The sequence below is a fragment of the Balaenoptera borealis genome (genome assembly GCF_965194805.1).
Source record: "Balaenoptera borealis genome assembly, chromosome: 16".
Classification (NCBI taxonomy): domain Eukaryota; kingdom Metazoa; phylum Chordata; class Mammalia; order Artiodactyla; family Balaenopteridae; genus Balaenoptera; species Balaenoptera borealis.
In genome coordinates, this window is record NC_138872.1 from 19,182,800 (window position 1) to 19,202,238 (window position 19,439).

At 60.9% G+C, this 19,439-nt stretch overlaps 2 protein-coding genes across 4 annotated transcripts in view; one reads left to right on the plus strand and one right to left on the minus strand.

The window, feature by feature from the left end:
• The window catches only part of ZHX3 (zinc fingers and homeoboxes 3), a 205,829-nt gene that overhangs the window by 143,143 nt on the left and 43,247 nt on the right, over positions 1-19,439 (plus strand). The window lies entirely within an intron of this gene.
• The window catches only part of PLCG1 (phospholipase C gamma 1), a 35,465-nt gene continuing 16,031 nt past the window's right edge, over positions 6-19,439 (minus strand). For 2 of the 3 annotated variants that reach the window (XM_082359467.1, XM_082359465.1), the window contains exons 3-33: positions 15,360-15,512; positions 15,180-15,273; positions 14,991-15,038; positions 12,717-12,801; positions 12,539-12,622; positions 12,281-12,315; positions 11,985-12,057; positions 11,780-11,881; positions 11,474-11,592; positions 11,310-11,395; positions 11,115-11,235; positions 10,241-10,409; positions 10,005-10,127; positions 9,812-9,913; positions 9,544-9,731; positions 9,116-9,316; positions 8,919-9,038; positions 8,649-8,829; positions 7,793-7,870; positions 6,875-6,978; positions 6,600-6,696; positions 6,275-6,344; positions 5,670-5,827; positions 4,268-4,364; positions 3,951-4,175; positions 3,728-3,876; positions 2,767-2,881; positions 2,488-2,649; positions 2,291-2,379; positions 2,008-2,195; positions 6-1,837 (exon numbers count right to left, since the gene is read on the minus strand). In XM_082359467.1, the coding sequence (XP_082215593.1) occupies positions 1,795-1,837; positions 2,008-2,195; positions 2,291-2,379; positions 2,488-2,649; positions 2,767-2,881; positions 3,728-3,876; positions 3,951-4,175; positions 4,268-4,364; positions 5,670-5,827; positions 6,275-6,344; positions 6,600-6,696; positions 6,875-6,978; positions 7,793-7,870; positions 8,649-8,829; positions 8,919-9,038; positions 9,116-9,316; positions 9,544-9,731; positions 9,812-9,913; positions 10,005-10,127; positions 10,241-10,409; positions 11,115-11,235; positions 11,310-11,395; positions 11,474-11,592; positions 11,780-11,881; positions 11,985-12,057; positions 12,281-12,315; positions 12,539-12,622; positions 12,717-12,801; positions 14,991-15,038; positions 15,180-15,273; positions 15,360-15,512 (3,659 nt within the window). In that variant the 3' untranslated portion in view covers positions 6-1,794. The remainder of the gene's footprint in view (positions 1,838-2,007; positions 2,196-2,290; positions 2,380-2,487; positions 2,650-2,766; positions 2,882-3,727; positions 3,877-3,950; positions 4,176-4,267; positions 4,365-5,669; positions 5,828-6,274; positions 6,345-6,599; positions 6,697-6,874; positions 6,979-7,792; positions 7,871-8,648; positions 8,830-8,918; positions 9,039-9,115; positions 9,317-9,543; positions 9,732-9,811; positions 9,914-10,004; positions 10,128-10,240; positions 10,410-11,114; positions 11,236-11,309; positions 11,396-11,473; positions 11,593-11,779; positions 11,882-11,984; positions 12,058-12,280; positions 12,316-12,538; positions 12,623-12,716; positions 12,802-14,990; positions 15,039-15,179; positions 15,274-15,359; positions 15,513-19,439) is intronic. The other variant, XM_082359466.1, reaches the window with a different exon arrangement.

Below are 19,439 nucleotides of genomic sequence, written 5' to 3' on the forward strand. Positions count from 1 at the left end.
TCCAATAAAATTTAAAATTTTTATTAACGTTTAAATTATAAACCAAACGTTGGCAACCATATATAGACATGTTTGCTATGGACAGCTGACTGTGAGGTCATACTTTCAAATACAACTTCAGAATTAGTTTAAATAAATCAATACGTTTTCTCAGAAATTGTATAATTTCCTTCGGTTTACAGTCCATGATATGGAAAGTTTAATATAATGTTAAATAATTTACCGTCTATCCTAAAAGTAAGCTATAGAAAACTGAATCACTATTAGGATTGAATAATAACAAGGCTTTAACGGCTCAGTGGTTCTTCTGAAGAGTATATATAAATCTTGAAAAGGTAACACTGTTAGTTGAGCTGTAAAATCCGTAAAAATAACAGTTCTGCCACAGTGCAGATAAGTTCGTTCATTCTGCTTCCTCAATCCCCTCACCAAGCAGCTTTCAGGTCAAAGTGGAAGACGTAGAAAATCATACATCCTATGTGAAGTAATGAAGATCGTGAGAAATAGAGTGTGCAAAAAATAAACTTTAAAATTCCATACTCCAACATCATGTACGTCTATTAGCGAACAGAATTTGATTGATTTCACAAATACTTGAGATCATCTCAGACAGCATCCCCTTGCACTGTCATCCGGCAGATTCAGATCCAAGGTCTTTTGATGCAACAGGGAAAGTGGTCTTCAGTCTGATTTGGGGTTCGCAGCCAGCCTGCTGGGGCTGCGGAGGGTGCCTTGCTGAGGGAGGACACGTTACTTGTGTGCAGGAGTTTCCTGAACGTACGGGGACAGTGCCCAGATTGACCTCTGCCTTGGTGACCGGCTTTTCCATTCTGGCCCCACTGGCGCCGATCGTCCTGACCAAGCTGTCGCCTTGCTGTGGATCTCGGGGGACGTGGCGTGAATGCAAGCACGTCCTCGCTGACCACGTGGGAGGAGTCGCCACCCAGCACGTCCAGCGCCCAAACAGGTCCACCCTGGTGAGCGGGTGCTTCAGGCTTGCGTCCAGGCCGCAGGCAGGTGGCACCACAGCCCAGCACGTCCAGCCCCGGGGCCCTCGTCCTCCCATGGCCCCGAGGTGCTGCTGTGGCCTTGGGCACGTCGTCACTGTCCCCACTCCAGGGGGCACCCCAGGGCTTGGCCTCCTCCGCTGGCCCTCTCGGGGCAACCCTCTGCAGCCCAGCTGCCCAGTGCTGCTATGTTCCCACGCGGCCCCGCGTCTGTCAGGCTGGGTGGTGCTCCTGGTCGTGGGCAACGTGCCCTTGTGCTGTGTCCTCCTCTCCAGGCAGGCTCTGTGCTCCTCCCAGGGCCGAACTGCGGGAACACCTACCCTCCCTCCCTTCCCGGCTGTGGTTTTAAAGCTACAGGACTATGTAAACTTCGTCGCCCTAGCCCAGCAAAGCTGCTCCTCCTTCCCTCCTCTCAGGAATGTCAGTGGCCCCTCAGAGCCTCCCGTGCTGCCGGCTGAGGCAGCCTCTCCCTCTGAGAGGCTGCGGCCGTGGTCCTGGTCCCACAGATGGAAGGCTCCATCTCCAGAAGGCAGGGCCAGATGTGTGTGCTTAAATGCGAGACACAGTACAGTTTTTGCCTTCACCCAGAGCTGGGGCATGGAGGCCCCGAAGAGTGAGTGATACATTTCATTAACGGCATGCTTTCCGTCTAGCGTCCACTGCTGGAATCCAGGCTCCAGGTGGCAAGGCCAGGAAGGCTGCCACGCAGGCAGCTTTCCAGGAACCCAGTCCACGGCCCTCCGTGAGGTGCACAGCACCCGCTGCTCTCAACGAGGCTGGGGCACAGCTAGAGGCGGTTGTCTCCATTGACCCGAGTCCTTCGCGGGGCCCTGGACAGAAGGGGAGAGTGTCCTTACCAGCAGCGGGCCTTGCAGCCCAGGGGAACAGCCCACAGGCCAACAGGAGGTAGAGAAACCGAAGGCGGATCAGCCACTCCTTCCCGTCTCTCAGGCCCCCTCCTCCAGGCTGCACACTGGCCACCTCGCCTCTACCCCCTCACCTTCGTTCCCGACTGTCAAAATGGTCGGCGAGATGCTCCTGGGAGATGCGGAAGTCCTCAAATGGCTGCTGGTAGCGAGCTTCGAAGGAGCCTTCCCGGGCCCGGCCGTGAAACAGCTGGCCCGAGGTGTCGCAGCCCCGCTCCCGCAGGGACGCACCCCCAAAGGGACTGAGGTCGCCGTTCTCCTGCTTCAACAGGGGCAGATGCACAGGGGGTCAGTGGCTGCCAGGCCCCCGGTGAGGCTGGGCCCGGCCCTTGCCCTGCCCCACCTGGCCGCAGGTACCTTGGCAGGGAAAACGTCGACCTTGACGAGCAGGGAGGCCAACTCCAGGTCCTCACTATAGTTGTTCTTCAAAGGCACCGCTCTGTATCCTAGGAGGAGAAAGCCTGGCCCTGAGCCCAAGGGGGAGGCGAGCAAAGCCCCCTCACCCACAAGCCAGATCTCGGGGGGGGGGCACAGTCTCTAGGAAGGGTCCTCACCTGTCTTCAGACCCTTCACCGGGAAGGTAGCCTGAGCCAGGAAGTTCTGGTCACTAAACATGTCTTCCTCATACACCACAAAGCGCAGGAAGGCGAATTCGGGGTTACTGATCTGGAAGTGGAAGGGCTTGGCTGGCCACATGGGGTTCAGTCCATTGTCCACTGCGAAAGCAAGGGCAAAAGGCCTCAGGCCACTGCCAGGAGAGGACGGATCACAGGTGCGGAGAGGCCTTCAGTGCCCTGGAGGATGAGGACGGTGAGCGGGGAGAGGAGACTCACCCACAAACTCCGTCTTCTGCTTGGTGCTGTCATACTCAGCACCGGCCACCTCAATCTCCACGAAAGGACACACGATGCCTCGGCCATTCTTCGGCAGATGCCGGGCCCCCAGCACCTGTAAGGCAGGCAAAGATGGGCCCAGGATGGTCCTTCCAACTCATGCCAAGTCCCCACTACCCAGCGGAGGCAGTGCGCCCTCTGCTGGGCCCCAAGGACACTGCCCACCAAGTCCCTCAAGTCATCAGGGCTCTAAGAGCAGCTGCCGCAGCAAAAGTTCACTTGAAGAAGTCCTAGCCTTAACCAAAATTTTCACGTGAGTTTTTGCAATCAACTCCACACGAAATCCAAGTCTATTTTAACATGAAAATTTTAAAATTACTTCCCCCTAGAACAAAAAAATAAGAGAGCTCCTCTCCAGGAGAAACCTGGCTCCCCCCACGCTGTCCTCACTCCTCCTCCAAGACTGCACAGGCCCCACACCTGAACCCCACAGCACCAAGCTGCCCACATCACTGCTGCTCACCGGGGGCCTCAAGGGCGCGAGTGCAGAGCAAGCCCCGGGCCTCGAGGGCGGCAGGGGGCCTCCGTCTCACTCAAGCCCCGTGCCAGGAAGTAAGTACCGTCTAGCCGATTCCTGCCAGTGGGCCGCTAGCTCACCACTGGCACTAGCTTCCTGCCTGTCTTCTGCCCACTCCTGCCAGGCAGTGGCTCTCCATGGCTTGGCCTTACTGGATAGCCTGACTCCTTAGTGCCAATAACTGTCCACATTTAGCCAGCTGCCTCCAGCCTGTGCTGGTCAGAGCCCAGCCCCATGGGGGAGGCTGGTAGCTACACGCCCACCTCAGAAGACAGTTACATCTTCCTCGAGCTCCAGGACAGTCCAGTGCCCCCCGCCCCATGGCGTTAACCAGCACCCCGGCCTTGATGCTGGAATGAGCCCAGCAGAGCGTCCCCTTCTCACCTCGATGCAGATGGCACACGGCTCCAGCCCGCGGAGGCTGCTCTTGTCAAAGGGGTCGAAGGCCTCGTCGCGCATGATGCTCGGCTGCAGCACGTAGCCACAGTGCCCGCCGGCCAGGAAGAGGGCCTGGTTCATCTGCATAGGCTTGTCTGGAAGAGCCGGGTTACAGTTTACTCCAGCCCAGCCGCCCGGCAGGACCCCGCCCCACGGGCCACCTCCTCACCTGGGGTCTGGAAGTTGAGGGCCACCAGCTGACTGCCACAGATCCACATGGGCAAGGGGTCGTAATTGGAGGAGTCCAGCCGCTGGCCCTTGGGGTAGATGCGGGAGAGCTGCAGCCGGTTGTACTGGAGGAACTTCTTGCCTTTGGCCTTGTTCACGTACTTCTCAGCCTTGGTTTCCGGGAAGGACGACATGTCCCGGTAGCAGGCGCGTTCTGTGCCGATCTCTGGGCCAAACAGGGAGAGTGCTCACAGAGCCCGCCCACCCGGGCGCTGCTGGGGGCCAGACCCCCACACTGCCCCTGGGCCAAACCCTTACTCTCTTCGTCGAAGGGAACAGGCCGGCAGTAGACGACAAGCTCGGAGAGCTCCAGGGCGATCTTCTTCCTCCGCTCCATCATCTTCCCCTCAGTGAGCTGGTGACACACAGGCCCTGAGCCCAGGTGGGACCCCTCCCTCCCCACCGCCAGGAGAGGGAAGCCCCCAGCCACCTGGGGCATGCCCACCCACACCTTCCAGACCCTACTGTCTGTCCCCAGTCTCACCCCAGAAACGTCCTCTCTCCTCCCTGCCCCTCCAAGACTTAGGAGGGTGGAATCCTCACCACCACCCAGGCCCCAGTGACACCCCAGGGCCCTGAGCTGGATGCACCCGCAGTGATGCTGTGACCATTCAGTACCCAAGCCTCCATCAGGCACATAGGCCGCCTCCCCGTTTCCTTGTGTCCTCGCTGGGGACTCGGGCTTATCTTCTGTGTCCTAAGGACCGTCGTCCTTCCACCTGCCCTGGCCCAGAAGCCTCACCCCTTAGTTCCCCTCACTCAACACAACCACCTACTACTCGCTGTGGCCAGACTTCAGCTACGGAAGCCCATTCACAAGTGCCCCCGTCCTGTCCTCTGACCCCTGGAGGCCCACTTCCTTCCAGAAGGGGCTCCTATTCTCAGACTCTTCCTTCCCCTCTCAGCCCAGACCTCAGGATCCATCCCTTCAACCACCTGGTCCTTCCTGCCTTGTCCTCTGGGCCCTGCTCTGACAAAATCCTCAGCACCCAGCCCTCTCGGCTTGACTCGTGGGAGTCCTTTCTCCAAAGCAGCCACAGGTGTGTACTGCGGGCCTTCCACCCCACCCCAAATGACCAGGGTGGCATCGAGCAGGAGCTCCCACACCCTGGCGAGCACTTCCTCCTCTGTCCCAGGCTCAGTGGAAGAGCCTCCCTCCTCCAGAGGCTGGTCCTTCCGACCCAGCTTGGGCTCCGCGTTCTTCCACCATCCTGCCCCGCAGAGGCTGTGCCCTTGCCTTCCACGCTCTGTGATGCCCACTGCCATCCCACCCAGCCACGACCTGACACGGCTGCTACCAACTCCAATGGGCACTTTCAGGTTCTGACCCTGCCTGTCTGCTCTGCCGCCCTCCACACATCAGACCCCCCCGCCTCTTTCTTGAAACCTACATCCTCGAAGGTCACGCCCGGTTCCCAACCTATACCACCTCATCCCTAAGCCCCTGGGCACCCACTCCTGCTTCCAGCCCACGATCTGTCCTCTCACCTTTGCCCTTGGTATCCAAAGGCCCACAGGTACCTCAAACTCCAACATGCCATACCGCTGACCACGTGTGTTTCCTCCGATCCCTGCCTAGCGGTGGGGGCGGGGGCTGCCCACCCGGGGCTGCCCACCCGGGGCTGCCCCACTGCTCCGAGGGCCACCGGCAGGCTCTCACCCTGGCATCGGCGGTCTGGGCCACCTCCCTGATCTTCTTCACCCAGTCCTGCAGCTCCTCCTGTGAGTCGGCAGCCACATCTAGGGACCAGTGTGCCACCGATGCCATGCTGATGGAGAAGACGAAGAGCCGGTTGTTCTTGCCCTCAGGACGGATGGCTGGGAGGGAGGGAGAGGAGCGCAGAGCTGGGGACAGACGTGCCTGAGTCCCCACCCCGCACCCCGTGAGGAGGCGGCACTGCTCTGCCAGGCCTGCCTCACAGCTGAGGACGCTGTAGCCCAGCAATGAGTCGCCGCCACCCCAGGCCGCGTGCCCCTCCCCACCCTGTCCCCGAGCCTCCGTCACACCCACGGACCAGCCCATCAGGACTGTGGGCGTCAGCTCGCCAGCGGCACCGTCCACAGCGCCTGCGCGGGGCGAGCACTCAGGGGTCAAGGCCAGGGGTGAAGAAGGGAGCCTGGGCGTCAAGAGGGCATCCAGGAATGGGGAGAGCTCAGGGTGAGGGCAGCCCTAGGGGTCTGGCCATCGGCTTTCTCCCTTGGGGCCTGAAGAGGGCCACCAGGGACTGCGGACCCTAAGGGGCAGAGAAAGGGCAAGGGGCTCACCTATCTGACAAGCCGGCACATCCAAGACCCCCCGCAGCAAGTCCCCCAGGGGGCTGTTCTCGTCCAAGTGCTGCGGGAGGCAAAGCCCACGGACGGTCAGCAAGCCCACTGTGCCCACACACGGGAAATGCATCTGACACGCGGGCGTGTGAACGCACGAGCGTGGTCCACGTTCATCAGAGACCGCGGCCACGGCGGGGCAGACGGGACCGCACGTGAGGGGCTGTGTGCGCGCAGGCACGCTGACCCTGCCCGTGGTGGCGTGTGCACAGGAAGGGAGTCTGGGGACGGGAGCCCCGTCCCACCAACGGGGCTCTGGTCTCACCTCCCTCTCAGGCTCCAGGGCCGCAGGGCTGACCATCTCCTCTACGTAGTTTGACGGGAACCACAGCTGCTTCTTCCCACCATAGTCACCACGCCACCTGGGGAAGCCGCAGCATGCTGACCCCTAGCAGCCACCCCAAACCCCCCAGAGGAGAGCAGCCCTGCAGGTGCACCTCGGGGCCCATGCGGGCCCGTGCCGCCCAAGCCCCTCTCACTGTCCACGCCGCCGGCGCCCAGGATGCCTGGCCCCGCACCACGGGCTCTCAGCCGGCTCACCAGCCTCCTTCCTGCTTCTCCACGTTCTGGATAATGGCGCTCTTGGTGAAAGTCAGCTCGTCCTCTCTCTGGGCCTTGTAGTCGAAGAGAGCTTTGACGGCGCACTGCGGGGAAGAGAAGCACCGGTCAAAACAGACAAGCCCTCCCACTCCTCTCCTGACCTGCGGCCTCACGTGTGCACGCACATGTGCACACACGTGTGCACGCACGTGCGCTGGGGCTGCCCAGCTGGGGCTCAGGCACCACCGCCAGTGACCCAGCCTCACTACCGTCCTCAGCCCGGGCCTGTGGGAGGCTCCAGGTCAGATGGGATGGGAGAGCAGGGCCTCTGCCAGAGAAGCTCCTCAGGGTCCAGGGAGAACCTTGCAAGCTCCTGCCCGGGGCCCCAGGAGCCAGGCCAGGAGGCTAGGAAGGGAGTGTCTGCGGGTGCTGAGTGCCTCCTCTGGGACTGGAAGCCTTGCGGTGTGCCTGGGACCCCATCATTCCTCATCTGCAAAGTAGGAGAAGGAATCTTCTCCCAGGCTCCCTGGCCGCTGAGGAAAGGGGGTGAGGAAAAGGGCACAGCTCCTTACCCCTTAGAAAAAAGCCCTGACAGAGCTCCACAAGGGGAGGGAGGGGCAAAGAACACCGTCTTCTGGCCAGCATGCCCCACCCCCACCCCACTGCCCCCAGGGAGAAAACGGGGGTCACCGGGGAGCAGTCTGGAAGGGTCGGTGCTGACCCCCAGGGACGGGGCTGGGGAGGGGTCGGCCCTGGGAGAGACGCGGTCGTACACCGACCGCACACCTCTCACCCCCTCTCGGGCCTCGGAAAACCACAAACACCACTTCTCCCCAAAGGGCCCTGAGCAGAGAATGCAAGCCCCAGGCAGCTAGAAGACGCTCCCCAGCTGCCTGCGCCCAGAGCCCGAGGCTGCACCTTGAAAGTCGGCATTGGGTTCGCCTCCACGTAGAAGCCGGGGTTGCGGCCTTCATACAGGGCCCCGTAGTCGGGCTCCTGGAAACAGGACAGAAGGGGCTTTGTTAACACCCAGAGGGGAAAGTGGCTGCTGGCTTCCGTGTCCCCTCCTCTCCTCACCGGGCCAAGTCTGCCGCCTTCACACACCTGGTCCGCCAGGGTCCCCCAACCTCAGGGGCCTGGCCTCACCCCTCCTCTCTCTGCCCTCGCGCCCACGGCTCCAAAGTCTCGGTTCCTGAAGCCCCCCTGGCGTCTGCCCCAGGCCCCCAGCATGCTTCTCTCACACCCCAGCCCCAGCAGGCGGCAGCCCTCACCTAGGCCACCCAGGTCCAAGGACAAGAGTCTCAAGTGGACCTTCTGCGCTGGACCCCTTCCTCTTCCCCAGGGCCACACCCCTGGCCCAGAGCCCTTGTGGCTCCCGCCCCACAGCCCTGCCTTCCTCCCTCACTGGTCTCCCTCCACAACCGTGCCTCTGTAGCCTACGCGCCCCTGCCCTGGGGACAGAGTCTGGTCTGCGCCCAGCCCTGGGCAGACCCTCTCCCTGTGTGAGCTCTAGGACCTCCGCATCCCACATCCTGGCCCACGGGGATCTCTCTGCTTGGACGCCTGCCCCCACCTCTTCACCCAGCCAGCTCGTGCCTGTCCTTGTAGACGCCACTCAGAAGCCACTCCCTCCAGGATGCCTTCCTGGCTCCCAGCTGGGCTAGCTGTCCCTCCCAGCAGCACCGCAGCCCCCCGGGCCTCTCTGCTCCCCACATCCACAGCACCCTGGGACCGTCAGGTGCAGCCTGCCCCGCCCTGCCTCCCAGGCTCTCACCGCTGTGCCGATCTTCTCCAGCGCCTCCTCGTTGATGGGATAGCGTAGCTTCATCTTGCGGTACAGGGGGTGCTTCTCGTAGTAACTGACGAGGTCCACGAGGCTGTCAAACTCTGAGTTGCCCAGCATCACAGTCTGGCCCTCCTGCTGGACGCGGCAGTGCTTGATCTTGCCCTCAGCCCTGGCAGGGACCGAACAGCCACAAAGGGTCAGGGCAGCCTGGACCAGGCGTGCCCGCACTGCCCCAGCCCCCCAAGGGCACCCCCTCACCGGAAGGAGATGGCGTATGAGTTGGGCTCATTCCGTTTCCGCACCAGGAAGGCCCCGTCCCGGGGGACGCGCATCAGCATGTGCTCGGCCTGCGCTCTGGTCAGGCTCGCGTGGTACCACCTGTGGACGGGCCCGAGTCAGCCCCGGCCACCACCCCCGGGTTCCCGCCCCGTCCCCGTCCCCGTCCCCTCCCTCACTCTTTGCTCTCGTGGGCGTTGGTCTGCGGGACGGGTTCTGAGAGGCGCATCTCAAATTCGTTGCAGCGCAGGGGCACCTGCTGGTAGTGTGTGATGAGGTCATAGAGTGAGTCGAAGACGAGGTTGTCTGTCAGGAAGAACTTGGGGGTCCCTGCGTCCTGCCGGGAGTGGATCCGGCAGTGCTGGACTTTGCCGTTCCGCCTGAGGGGACATGGGGAGGCAGTGAGCAGCAGGCCAGGCCACACGCCACGCTCCACCCGCGGCGAGGCACCAGGCCTCAGGCAGGAGACGCCCTGAGGACGGCTCAGGTGGGGGCGGACCTCTAGGGGTTCTGCACTAACTACAAGTGCGTGTGCACGTGACGCACTGTGGGACCTGGCCACCCCTGCCAGCGTCGGATCCACGTGTGCACGCGCTGGGAGGGTTACCAGAAGGAGAGGGTGTAGTCGCCCACGAAAGTCTCGCTCTCGCGCACGAGGAAGGAGCCGTCGGGGGCCCCGGTCTCGATGCAGTACTCCGTGAGCAGGCGCTCGGCGATGTGCCGCCCGTCCCGTCCCGCCCCGAGCTTCCCGTGAAACCACTTCTCATTGGAGTGCAGCTCTGTGCTGCCACTGGCCTGCAAGGCAGAGGGCAATGGCAGAGACACTCGGTGACTCTGACCCCAGCCCGGCCCCCGGCCCTGGGCCAGCCCCTCACCTCCTTGGGCTCCTCCTCGTCCTCGTTGCCCTGGTCACTGCTAGTCTCCTCGGAGTAGTAGATCTTGCTACTGGTCAGAACGAAGTAGTGGGGATACCACTCCTGGAGGAGCCGGGAGCGAGGCCTGTGAACAGAGCCCCCTCACCACCCTGCCCCCCAGGCCCAGCCAGACCCAGCCAGGCCCAGCCCTCACGTGATTCACGGGGTCCTCCAGGTAGAGGATGCCGTTCTTGATGGAGTTGCTGATGTCGTTCTCAGAGTACATCACGGACGTAGGCACCTCTTCATAGGCACTGCCCTCAGCCAGCTTCTTGTGCTGTGGGGGACAGGCCACGACGTGGCTTCCCAGGCCCAGGCCCGGAGCCCGACCTCCTCACCCAGGCCTGGACCCACAGCTAGAGTGGAGGAGTGGGGCCCCCAAAGCCCTACCTTGATGAGGATCTTCCTCTTGAGCTGGCTGGGTGAGGGGAGCCCGTCAGCAGCAATGTCCACAGGCTTGGTGAGAAGCGTGTCCCCGAGCACTTTCTTGAAGTACTGGGCCATGTTCCTCTGCTGGGCGATGCTGCAGTGATCCTCGATGGACAAGATGACCGGGTACCTGCAGGGTGGGGGACCAGCGCATAACACAGATCCTGCAATTCCAAGGGCTCACGGCTCAGACACTCACAGAGTGAGGTGTCAGGAGCCTAGGGCCCAAGGTCCTTTCTAGAGGGGAGCCACCGCAGAGAAGAGGCAGGCCCTGGCCACTGTGGGGGGTAGCAGAGGGGTCTAGAGAGGCACTTTCGGGTGCAGCAGAAACCAAGGGCTGGGACTGTTGCCGACAGGTGTCCCCAGAGTTGATCTCGTCATGGCGGCTGCCCCAGCAGCAAGGAGAGACATCCTACACCCAAGGTCAGGAGAGGTGACAAGCAGCCTCCAAATTTAGCTACTGGGGGACCCCGTGATGACCCCTCAGTGAGGTGGGAGAGACTAGTGACCACGTGTTGCGGGGAACAATAGGAACTGCAGAGTGAGACACAAGGAGCACAGACAATTCTCTGGGTTGTGACAGGAAAGGAGCTGGCAGGACAATGGCCTTGCGAGCCCAGGTTAAGGAATTAATTTTTGAGGATGAGAAGAGCTTGACTGTGCTCCACAGGCTGAGGAGAAGGACCCACGGAGAGAGCAGGTGGGCCAAGCGTGCAGGAAGTGAATGGTTCGGGAAGGGCTGGCTCCAGCAGGTGGCAGGAGGCGGAAGGCAGGGAGGAAGGCAGCGCATTCAAGGGGACCCACGAGAGAGCTGGAGCCGAGCCACACCACTCACTCTGAGGCCACAAAGGCATGCTCCTTGATGGTGTGCAGGACGTCTGAGAACTTGATCTTGGTGGTCAGGGTGTGTCCGTGGTAAATGACTGGCATCCCGTCTGGACCGTCCCAGCAGTCCACTGGGGAGCAAGGTGACCAGAGTCAAGCGGGCAGGCCTCCCCCGCCCCCCTCCCCCTGCCTAGCCCCCACGCACACTCGATGCAGCGGCAGCCCATCCGCAGGCAGCGGGCGTAGGCTTCCAGGGAGGACTCGCTGGAAAACTGGTCCCCGGTCAGGTACCTGGACAGGGAAGCAGGGCGGGGTGGTCAGGCGAGACCCACCTCCTGGGGTCGGGCATGGGCCAAGGGAGCCACTCACGTGTTGTGCGAGGAAGAGATCCAGTAGTGGGACAGGGGGTTGTTCATGGTGTCGGGGCACACGGCGTCCAGCTGCGAGTTCCATATGCTGTTCTCCTTGGAGAACAGGAAGGTGACAAACTGCCCAGGAGCAAATGCGAAGAGAAGAGAAGATGAGCCCCTGCCCTGGGCCACGGCACAGGGTGACATGGGAGAGAGTGCTCAATCCAGGTCGGGGGCACGACGGACTGCGGGAGGGACCCGGCCGGGCTCCAGCGGGCCTGTCTGCTCCCTGATTCCCTGATGGAGGCTGAAGGGCAGGGCTCACCTCGTCCAGGAAGAAGTAAGGCTCCTCGATCTCTCGCAAGGGGTCTCGGAGGAAGCTGAGCATGAACTCCTGCACCTGGAGCTGGTCGACAGCCCACAGCTCCTGATGGGTGGGTGGGAGGGTGGGGCATGTGAGGGGCCTCCATCTCGTGGTGAGTCCAGCCCCTCTCAGCCGGCACCCTGGCCCAACCCCAGCCCAGTCCTACCCCCTGGTACTCGAGAAGGAACTGCTGGAACTCAGGAAGGGACACCCGGCAGAGCTCCGGCCGCTCCCCCGCCCTGCGGGAGAGAAGGGAAATGCCTGGCGGCCGGCTGGCTAGCGTGGGCCACAGACAATGAGGGGCCCCTGGGAAGGCAGGGCCCAGCTCCCGGCCAGCACAGCCTCCCGGAATGGGCCAGCAGGGCTCCCCTGCTCCCGCTGCCTCCCACCTGCATCGGAAATCAACCAGGGGAGGGGCGAAGGGGCCCGGGGAGAACCCCACCTCCCCACTTCAAACCAAACCTCAGGGCACTGGCTTCCAGGAAGGGGAGGTCCATCTGCAGGAGACAGAACCAGGTCAGCACGAGAGCCCCTGGGAGGCCACGTGGGGAAGGGGCTCTCAGGAAGAAAGTCTGGGGCAACAGAAAGGGGCAGGCCTCACGAGGAGAAGAGCTGGAGAAATGGCACCTAATCGCCCCCAAGCAGGGCAGCAGGGCTGAGGCAAGCGGGGCTGGGGCGGGAGAGCAGGGCAGGGGCGGTGGGGGCAGGTGGCTCATGCACCGTCTTCTGGGCGCTGTACATGAGGCTGCGGTACAGCTGAGCAAACTGCCCGTAGGTGATGTCGCTGGTGCGCTGCTCCAGGTCCTGCGAGGCAGAGCGGGACTTCCCGTCAGGCCTCCTGCAGGGCTTGGGGCAGCCGGCCTCCCCACCTGCCTGCAGACGGCCCACCGGCCCTTACCGTCAGCCGCTCTCGGAGGAAGCGCATGTTGGGGACCCGGTAGTTGACCTGGGACAGCATGTTCTTCAGGTCCTTGGCTGATATACTGAGGAAACAAGGACATCGCCAGTGGCCTCACCCCACCTCTCACGACTTCTGACCTGTGGGCTGAGTCCACCTGGGGCTGAACAGGTAAACAACGCTACTCTGGGACTTGCAGTCCTGACGGTGAGGCTGGCTCAGAACCATGGGGTAACCAAGGGAGGTCCCGTCCTTTCTCTGGGCCTCGGTCTCCTCAGCTGAGCAAAGGAAAGTCTAGGATTCTGGCAAGGAGGGGTCACCAGGCTCAGTAAAGTGGGTCAGGACGGGGAAAGGGGAGCCCATCTTTGGGCCGCCCTCCCACCAGTACCGCTCAGCCCACACGTCTGGGCCCTCAGCTCTCCCAGGGACAGAGAGAAGCAGCCACTACTGTGGGGCCTCCAGGCTCCTTCCACCTCACTCTCAAACTCCCCGAGAGGGGCAGGCAGCTCACAGGACTCCCGCCCACTGCCCCTGGGAGTCGGGGCCTCCGAGGGGAGGAGGGGGAAGAGCCTTCTCAGCCCAATACCACTGCTGGCAACGGGGCACACTCCCGAGGTCTGATAGGGAAGCACCCCTGCCCAAGAATGGCACAGAGGACGATGCTGTGCCTGGCAACAGGATGAAAACAATTGGGAGAGGGAGGCCTTCTTTCCTGGGAGGTGGTGGCAGGGAGGGGAATGTGGGCACCCCTCCTCCTCTTGCCCAAGGGCCTGGCAGGCAGCACCAAAACTCCCAGAGGGGTCCAGCCCTGCCCTGGGCGGTCCTGCTGTCTATCAGCCAGTGCTATTCAGCAAGCGCTTGCCTGGTCTCAGTCACCCAGGGTGGGGCCGTCAGGGTCCTCACTGGGCAGGTTAGGAAACTTGCTGCGTCACCAAGCCTTCCTTCTGTGGACTCCTTGCCATCAGCATTACACGCAGATTGTTACCACTCCCCCCAAAACACCTGTCTGCCCTGCTTCCTCTCCAGCCACTGCCCCTTCTCTGTTCCTCTTCACAGCAGTGCCTTAAAGGAGAGACCCAGGCTCCTTTTATTTCCTGAACCCCATCCCCACTGTCCACTGCCTGCCTCAAGGTCACCAACGACCTCTGTGCTGTCAAGTCCAAGGAGCACCTCTCAGTCATCCCCACATGTGACAAGGCCTGGCACAGCTGACCACCCCGCTCTTCCCTGGGCTTCCGGGGCTCTACACCCTCCGGTTTTCCTCTTAACTCTCGAGCAGCCACTTCCCTTGGCTGGCTCCTCTCCTCACCTCCCCAGTCCCCAGTGTTGAGCAGCATGGGCCTGGGATCAGCCACCAGCCTCCTTCTCTCTTCTTGCCAAGGTTACCCCCAGGCATCTCCAGCCTCGTGGCCTTCCAAATCACCTATGTGCTCCTCAGGTACCAGCTCCAGCCTGACTTCTCCCCTGAACTCGTTCTACGCACCTGCCTGCTCAACATCTCTACCTGAACATCTAAGGGCATCACAGGACTTCACCCACTCAAATCTGCACCTCCCACGGCCTTCCCCATCTCAGTCAATGGCAAGTCCACCTTTCCAGATGCTCACGCCAAAAAGCTTTTTACCATAAACCTCAACTCTCTCTCTCTCTCACCCCAAAATCAGTTAGGAAATGCTATTGGGCTCTAGCTTCAAAATACAGCCCAGCCAAAATCCAACCCCTTCCTAATACCCCACCCTGACCCAGTCTTCTTCACCGAGAGCGTTAGAGTTGCTCCCTGAGTTCTCCACTCCACCTGCCCTGGACTCTCCAAGCACAGCTAGCAGTTCTGTGCAATTGAACCCGGGTCACATCATGCTTCTCTTCAACACCCTCCGTGGTGTCCACCTCTCTCCCAGTCAACGGTCCTTCTCATCCATCACCCAGCTTTTGTCCTGCACCTCTCTGTAGCCCCTCTGGTAGTCATACCATGGCCTCAAAGCCGTGAGCTTCAAAGCACCGCCCCCCCTACACTACAGGACACCCAGAGCCAGTTCTGCACCGCCTGTCTCTGCCCACAGTGGCAGGGCACGTGGCTTATTGTCCCTGGCCTCTCCCGCCAGCTCGCACAAGGCCATCAGGGGGCTTTCTGCAGGAAGCTCCTTGTGCCAGAACCGCCAGCCCACCCTGCTTGAGGCAGGTCCTCCAGTTCTCCAGGCAGCTGCCTGAAGGTGGGCTATTGCTCTGGCGGTCCCAACCCACCCTGCTGGGCTAGAGCCACAGCGCAGGACCCACCGATCCTCACGATTCCGGTCCACTGAGTAGAACTGCTTCCGCAGCCACCTGGAGGGAGACAAGCCCGAAGTGAGGCCCAGGCTTAGGGAGGAGACCAGCAGGCAGGCTCTGGGCACAGAGGCCTGAGTCCCTGTCCTGCTCCCTAGAGCCCGACGCCCCAACCCTAACCATGTCTGGGGGGGTTCTTACCTCTCAATCTGCAAGGGTGTGGCCGCCTGCAACGTATCCTCCATCAGCCAAGTCAGGCCCTTGATCCACATGTTCACTTCGTCCTCAGACGTAGCTATGAGCAAAGGGTAAAGAGCTGAGCCTGGGGCCAGGGGCTGTTCCCCTTAACTCTTCCACCTCCTCCACCTCCTCAGCTCCCACCTTGTAGGCTCAGGGTCTTCAGGCGGAATTCCATTCCATACAGGATGACAAAGCAGTGCGACTGGTCCGGTCGAAAAGCAGGATCCTCTTGGTAGCGATCGAAGTCCCGTGAGGTCTTCCCCGGGCGGATCTCCTTGATTTCTCGAATGTCAACTAGGAAGGCAGGGAAGAGGTCAAGGTCAGGCTGAGGTCTCTCAGGGTCAGCACTGAAACGAGGGCAGCCTGGTCTCCCCACTCATTCCCACACTCTCCTCATGGAGGACCACAAAGAGAGACCCCCCCAACCCCGGGAAGAGGGGCAGAGTCAAGACCACTCAGTCCTACTGGGGGACAGAAGAGAACTAGGCTGAGTCTAAGGACAGAGCTCTGCTAAAAGCTGAGCGTCTGCGGACACAGGAATCTCCGTCCCGTGTACCTTCCCTCGCTGACAATACAGGCGGGTCACTCTAACCTGGGAAAGAGCTGGACTCTACAAAGAGAAATGGGGACCCACGGCTGTTCTGTGAGGACCATTTCCTGACACAAAAGTACACAAACTGAATCGTAAAGTCCCAAGGGCAGGCCTGGGGCTGGGCAGGCCCAAATGGGTTTCAGGGTCCACAGGAGGAAGTAGGGATTGGGCCAAGAGAACTGGTGCAGCCTGATGGCCCACCCCCTAAATATCCCTGAGCAAGTCCCAGCAAGAGCAGCAGCTGCCCATGGATGGCTCCCATTCTGGCCTCACGGCATAGACTGGGGAAGCACCCAGGTCAGAGCAGCAGATGAACTGCCTCAGCCGCTAACTCAGAGACGACACTGAGTGACTCATTTAACTTCCCTCCATCTCGGTTTTACTATCTCTAGAGCAAAGAGCTTGACTGAATTTCTCTAGAAGGCAGGGTGGCATAAAAGACCAGTGTGGGACCTGGGATGGGCCTGCTGGGACTAGACTCCTGGCTCCACCTCACCTTAGCTGCGCGACCTCAGCAGAGTGACCACTCTGACCCCACTGCTTCCCTCTGTGAACGCAGGTAACAGACTGCGGCACCTGGAGGTGTTGCTAAGCTCAAAAGTCCTAACAGCCCAGAGCGCCCAGTCCTGTAGGTGGCACATGGTGGGCACTCATTCAAGCCTCCCTCCCGCTCCCTCGGCTCTGTCATCTTCGGTGGTCTGTGGTCTGCACAGGCAGTCGGAGCAGGCACACAGGTTGTGACCCCAGGCCTGGAGAGGGCCCGGCTGCACACTCACACTGTCCCCGGGTGCTGGCTGGGACCCTGCACAGAGGGCAGACTTTCCAGCCAGATAAAGAGACAGATTTAGGGAGGTCAAAAGAGAGAAGCCTGGCTTAGCCGCCAGAAATGACTCTGAGCGCTCCCTTGGCTCTACAGCCTCTTCAAATGCTCTCGACCCAGACTGGCCCGGAAGATCTGGAGCCAGGAGCGCTGCCAGCATGCTGCCTGGCCCACCTCCCCCCAGAGCCCTCCTGGCCCGAAGCGCACAGCACCCCGGCTGGAATGTTCTAAGAGGCCCAATCCCAAGGCCTTCTTCCTGTCCCTCTAGCCACAGCTGTGCCCCACCTATCTCACCTCAAACAGTGGCATCGCTTCCAGCCCCAAGCCCAGCTCCCTTGCCAGAACACTGCCAGTTCTCCCTGGGCCCTGCTCCCGTGCCCTCAGCAACCCTCACAGGCCTAGTCCTCCAGCTGAGGGCCCCCAATGTCCTGCCCCCCAGTTCTCACCAATCAGCCATCCTTCTTGAGCCTACGAATCTGTATAAGACGTTGTTCTGATCCCTCTTGAGGTTGCTCACGATGGAGAACCCACTCCTTCTCCGGCCTTCAAGGCCCCCTGTGATGGGGCTCCAGTGATTTACTGCCACTTCTGCCCTCCCATCTTCTCTGCTCCATCCCACCTAAGCTGGACTGAGGGCAAGAACTGTCGTGTTTCCTGTCCCCCATTTCACCTTGGTCCCTAGCCAGGGGCTGTCTACCTCCCAGACTCCACTCTCTCCCACCAAAGACCCAATCTGGAAGAGCCTTCCTGCAGTAATCACGCCCTTGACACCCTGGGGCACTACGTGTGTGTTTGTTCTTCAATCTCTCCCAGGCCCCGAAAGGCCACCCAGTGCTTGCTGAATGACTGAACAAACAACGGAAAAAGCAGGCACACCACTGGGGGGAGGGGTAGCACAATGGGAGTGGTTTTTAAAATGAAGAGTTATGCTCAGGTAAAAACAGAGGGGGGGTGGGGAGGGAGACTGGGTCACAAAGACCCAGCCTGAGAAGACAGGGTTCCCAAAGATGGAAGGAGGAGCTGAACAGAGGAAATGCCCAGATCAGAAACTGCAGAATAACCACAAACCTTGCCCTCTGAAACAGAAACCAGCATGCTTTTCCGGTGCAGAGCTGCTGTCACCCCGCTCCCACACCTCTCACACAGGCAAAGGACCTCACACACACAATGCATACAGGCCAACAAGGCCTGTGTGGTCCACAGCCTGGGCCCTTCCGCGCAGCTGCCCACCAGTCATCAGAGGTAGTTAGTCCACGATGTGGCTACCGCCCGGCAAGCAACTGCAGGGTCAGTCTGAAGCCTGCTGCCAGGCCACCTGCAGCACCCCACATGTGTGCTGCGTATGCACACACACGTACACACAACACCCACTGCCAGTGGGTCCTAGGTGCCCTGCGGCCTGCCCCGTGCTCCTGAGTACATTTCCAGTGAGACCATGCCGGAAGCAAGAGGCTCCCACCCAAAACAGGGACCAGGTAGGCACACAACAGCTCCGGGCCAGGAGCCCAAGTCTCCCAGGCTCCTGCTGGCCACACAAGGCCCCTTGTACTTCTCCCCATTGGAGGTGTCAGCCCGGCCCTCAGGCCCTCCAAGTCCATCAAGCCAACCGCAGGCTGGAAGGACAAGACACCAGGGTGAGAGGCGCTACCAGGTTCTTAAAAGCTGCATCCTGTGGGACCTCCCACCTCAGCCCCACCCTCCCGCCTCCCAGAATAAATACAGCAGGGTCCTCTTCCTGAGAGCCAGGACTGGTTGCCCAGGGACTGCCATCAAGGGAAGGAACCCCCTGGGACAGGCATGGCCTCTGCCCTGCAGGGTCTGGGTCAGACCTGAAGGAAGGGCAGGAAGAGAGACCCTCTCAGGACTTGGGAGCTTGGGGGAGGGAGGAAAACTGCTTAGAGGAGCAGGAAACCCACGACCCAGCACTCATTCCCACATAGAACCACGGAGAATAACATTCAAGGGACATGGGAAAAAGTAAAGCCAGCGGTACTGGGAGGTCCTGGCTAGGCTGGAGATGGGGAAGTGAGATGGGGGAACTCTCTGAGGGCAAGGGCAGGATCCCACAACCAGGGGCCTGCAGCCAGGCTGGGCTGATGTGTAGCAGAAGGCAGTAGGGCTTTCGTTTATGACAAAGGCCAACCCCCAAGCTCACCCAAACCCTAGAGGGCCTGGGGGGTCCATCGACACAACCCAGCCAGCTCAGCCCATTAGGAGCCATGGAGGGCTCATTCCTCTAAGGACCAGGTCCCCAAGGCCCACGCAGAGGCCCCCAGGAACAGCATGGGTATTACCATTCCAAGCAAGGCCACGGCAGACAGTGACAAGCCTGGGCAGTGAGGGGGACTCAGTCCCTGGCATTTAATCGCCCACAAACTCTCATGAAGAAATAGACTAGCCCTCCCCTGGAGGCTCTGGGCTAATGAGGGACCACTGCACCTGGACCAGGGACTGGCCTCACATGCCAGCCCTAAGGGCTGAGGACCTTCTCACAGGCCAGGCTGCCTCCTCCCACTCCTTCAGGAAGCCTGCCCTGACCATTCCCTTCCTGAAGGCTGCCCAGGCCCAGCAGAGGAGAACCACACAGATCTTAAATTCTAGCTGTGAGGTCCTGGGCAGTCCCGCTCTTTTTAAAAAAAATTTATTTATTTTTGGCCGCGTTGGGCCTTCGTTGCTGCATGCAGACTTTCTTCTAGTTGCAGCAAGCGGGGGCTGCTCTTCGTTGTGGTGCGCAGGCTTCTCATTGTGGTGGCCTCTCTTGTGGAGCACAGGCTGTAGGCGCACAGGCTTCAGTAGTTGTGGCATGTGG